The sequence below is a fragment of the Lathyrus oleraceus genome, chromosome 3 (genome assembly GCF_024323335.1).
Source record: "Lathyrus oleraceus cultivar Zhongwan6 chromosome 3, CAAS_Psat_ZW6_1.0, whole genome shotgun sequence".
NCBI lineage: Eukaryota > Viridiplantae > Streptophyta > Magnoliopsida > Fabales > Fabaceae > Lathyrus > Lathyrus oleraceus.
Genome location: NC_066581.1, coordinates 475016294 through 475020506, shown reverse-complemented (window position 1 = coordinate 475020506; position 4213 = coordinate 475016294). Strand labels below are relative to the sequence as shown.

Genomic DNA, 4213 nt, shown 5'->3' with positions numbered 1-4213 from the left:
CCGATAGAGTAGCCCGATGGAAAATGGCTTTAATCAAGTACTAGATCCAACATGTCACTCAAAAGGCCATCAAAGGGAGTGTACTGTTTGATTATATTGCACATCAGTTCTTGGAGGAAGACCAGTCTATGCGTTTCAAATTCCCCGATGAGGATATTATGTTGATTAGGGATTGCAACATCCCCGACCTCGAGGAAGGACCGGAGCCTGGATCCCGATGGACCTTGGTATTTGATGGAGCTTCTAACGCTCATGGCAATGGCATTGGGGCAGTTATCACCTCCCCGACTGATTTTCACCTCCCCTTCACTACGAGGTTGTGTTTCGAATGTACAAACAATATGGAGGAGCATGAAGCTTGTATCTTCGGTATGGAAGCTGCAATTAATCTTAGGATCAAAATCCTTGAAGTCTACGGAGATTCGACCTTGGTTGTTAGCCAAGTCAAAGGAGATTGTGATACTAGAGATCACAAGCTCATCCCTTACAAGGAGCACGTCCTGAAATTGATCCCTTACTTTGACAAAATCACATTCCATTACATTCCTCAAGAAGACAATCAACTAGCTGACGCCTTAGCAACTTTGGCATCCATGTTTAAGGTCAAGTGGAAGAATGAAGTGCCATCATTTCACCTCAACTACTTGCATGAGCCTGCTTACTGTTTGGCGGCCAAAGACAAACTCGACGGTTATCCGTGGTACTATGATATCATGAGATTCTTAGATTGCCAAGAATACCCTAAGGACGCGTCCATCAACGACAAGAAGTACCTTCGGAAATTATCATCAAGTTCTTAAGTGGATGGGTATTATACAAGAGAAATTATGATTCGGTTTTGCTAAGATGTGTGAACAAGCAAGAAGCAAACCAGATTATTATGGAAATCCATGAGGGATCCTTTGGGATGTATGCCAGTGGACACACCATGGTGAAAAAGATCTTGAGTGTCATCTACTATTTGATGACTATGGAAGTTGACTACCACTGCCACGTCCAAACATGCCACAAATACCAGATATACGCCAACAAGATCCATGTCCCACCAATGTCTCTCAATGTCTTGACATCATCTTGGCCTTTTTCCATGTGGGGCATTGACGTAATCGAACGCATATAGCCAACTGCCTCAAATGACACCGCTTCATCCTTGTAGCCTTGACTATTTCACAAAATGGGTGGAAGTAGTATCATACGCCAACATTACAAGATAAGTGGTAGCTCGGTTCATAAGGAAAGAAATCATTTGTCGTTATGGGGTCCCCAACAAGATCATTATTGATAATGGATCTAACCTCAATAACAAAATGATGAAAGAGTTGTGCCGAAGCTTCAAAATTGACCACCATAATTCATCGCCTTATAGGCCTAAGATGAATGGCGATGTTGAGACAACCAACAAAAACATTAAGAAAATCATGAAAAAGATGGTGGAAAAATGCTCCCGCTCGCATTACATGGCTATCGTACCTCAGTACGTACTTCCATTGGGGCAACTCCCTTCTCTCTCATGTATGGCATGGACAAACTTCTGCATGTTGAAGTAGAGATTCCTTCCTTAAGGATTTTGACCAATGTTAAGCTTGATGAAGTCGAGTGAGTGCAAGCCCGATTTGGCCAGCTGAACCTCATTGATGAGAAGCGCTTGGCAACCATCTTCCATGATCAGCTTTACCAAAAGCGCATCAAGATGGCAGATGACAAGAAAGTCTTCCCTCACAGTCTTGAGGACGGAGACCTTGTATTGAAGAAGATTCTTCCCACTCACACCGATCTAAGGGGCAAATGAACGCCAAATTATGAAGGCCCATATGTTGTAAGAAAGGTTTTCTATGGAGGAGCCTTGATCCTTCCAACTATGGATGGTGAAGATCTTTCATCCCCTATGAATGTGGATGCAGTAAAAAAAATACTTTGCTTGAAAAAAAATAGAAAATAAATCCCGATAAGTTGAAAACCCGAAAGGGCGACTTATGCAAAAAATGGGTATTCTGGTAGACTGAAGACCCGAAAGACGGTCTAGGTAAAAACTAGAGATTTAACAAAAAGCGAGAGGTTGTATCCCGCAAAGAATCTTTCTTAACTCCTCAACAAGTCAATGTAGTCGCTTCCTCGGCAAGTCAATCCCATCACTTTCCTCACACGAAAGAAAGATCGAAGGACGGCCAAAGGCATAAAGACTATAGCAGAGTTGGAATTAGGTGGAAACCCGAGATGTTTCATTGTCGTTATATTTTTTCAATTTCTTTTTGCAATCACCTCTTTTAGGAATTACTTCTTTGTATGAAATCCCCCATTTTTGGGACCATTTATCAACAAAATCAGTTCCCTCATATGTGTTATGTGTTAAATATTTTTCTTTTCCTGCTTTGTTTGCGAAATATGAGTTTTTCTCAAAAAATGATATTACATCGGAAATTTCTTGATAAAAACAACCTTTTTCAAACAAAAAATTTAAGGGAAACAACATCAAATTACATGTTTGGTATCCCTGCCTGAAAGCACCACACAGTCCTGTGGACTTGGCCAATCAATTCTTCCTCGGAAGAAATCCTTAGCTATTGCACCTAGCGCTTACTTGGATGTCAGAAATTCCGATTATCCGGTACCGGGAAGTCATCGCATTTCCCCCAAACTTTCAAGCCAATCATACTTGGTACAACTTTCAAACCTTGCATTTTCATAATTCCCCTACAGCAGCCCGAACATACATTGGCATCTTGCATACATAACATCGCATCATAAATGTCTTTTGAAAACTTATACTCAATTGATTCACCGAAATTCGGAAACTCCCAACCATTGTTAAGAATTTTCCTCAATAGAGTCAACATTTGGTCTCAAAATATTCCTCAAACAGAGTTAGGTATTTCTAGCTGTTGCTAGGAATCGTCACTGAACTGTCATTTTCTCTCTAAATTGGTTTTCCCCCAAAAGAGTCAGGTATTCTTAGTCGTTGCTAGAGAATCATCAATGTACTTCTTCTGTCCCCCAAAGAGTCATCACAACATCCCCATAGAGTCAGGTATTCTTAGTTGTTGTTAAGAATCGTCATTGAACTCTCTCCTTTTATTAGACACAAGGTATTTTGGGCTCATTCCCCAAGACTAAGTCATACATTCATAGCCATAGCTAACAATCATCTTCAAACTTTCTTCCCCCATCATGAGTCAGGTATTCCCATCTTCATGAGGAATCATCACTAATATTCTCTTTTCCCCAACAGATGTCAGGTATTCCAGCCATTGCTAGGAATCAACACTGAATTTATGTATTTTCCTCAACAGACTTAGGTATTCTAGCCGTTGCTAAGAATCGTCACTGTACCTTCTTGAAAATTATATCCCCAGTCAAGTCAGGTATTCCAGTCGTCACTGGGAATAGGCATTGAACGACTTCTTTCCCCCACAAGAGTCGGGTATTCTAGTCGTCACTAAGAATTGTCACCCTAGTTTATTTGTCTCCAGCTAAGTCAGGTATTTCGGTCGTTGCTAGGAATCATCAATGAACCTAGTTGTCATTTCCCACTAAATCAAGTATTCTAGTCGTCGCTAAGAATCATCATTGAATTCACTTGGTCGACCCCTAGTAGATGTCAAGTATTCCAGCCGATGCTAGGAATCGCCATTGAATCTATATTTTCCCCATCAGAGTCAGGTGTTCCTGTCGATGCTAGGAAATACCTTCTCTCTCCCTAGTCGTTGCTAAGGGGAGCCGTCCTTTCTCTTTTTTTCGAGATGCCTATTCCCCAGCAAAATTTCTTCCCTCTGTCTCCTTGATATTTTTGACATCAAAAGACACTTATGTTGCATACATCATAGTACATGCATGATCATCATAACCATGCATAATTCCTAAAAATAAATCAATTCATATCACATTTATCCCCAGCATAGCAAATTTCTGGTTACTCCTAATAGTATTTAATCTCCTCCTACCATGAATGTATTGGAGGTCGTTGTTATCCATACCTTCAGGTCCGAGAAGATTAAATAGAGGAAGTTGTCATACCCTCAAATTTTTCCTACCCATATCATCTTCTTAATCCTTAAAACCTAAGAATACATTTTATACATATCATCTCATATACATTTGTACTCAATGATCACAATGATCCACAAGCCCAAAGCATGAGATTCATCTGCAAAGCCACAAGATCCTCTGATCATGTTGGGGTGTGTCCAATCCACCTTTACCCTAATCTCATCTTCAA

General features: G+C 40.5%; 1 protein-coding gene across 1 annotated transcript; it reads left to right on the top strand.

The window, feature by feature from the left end:
• Positions 1-341: 341 nt before the first annotated feature.
• LOC127131711 (uncharacterized) lies at positions 342-800 on the top strand. The gene has a single exon (XM_051060629.1). It carries the CDS (start codon positions 342-344, stop codon positions 798-800), a length of 459 nt encoding a protein of 152 aa, XP_050916586.1.
• Positions 801-4213: the final 3413 nt, after the last annotated feature.

Bases quoted from the DNA above. Each gene is read 5' to 3' on its own strand.
- LOC127131711 (XM_051060629.1), top strand. From the start codon at position 342: ATGGAGGAGCATGAAGCTTGTATCTTCGGTATGGAAGCTGCAATTAAT.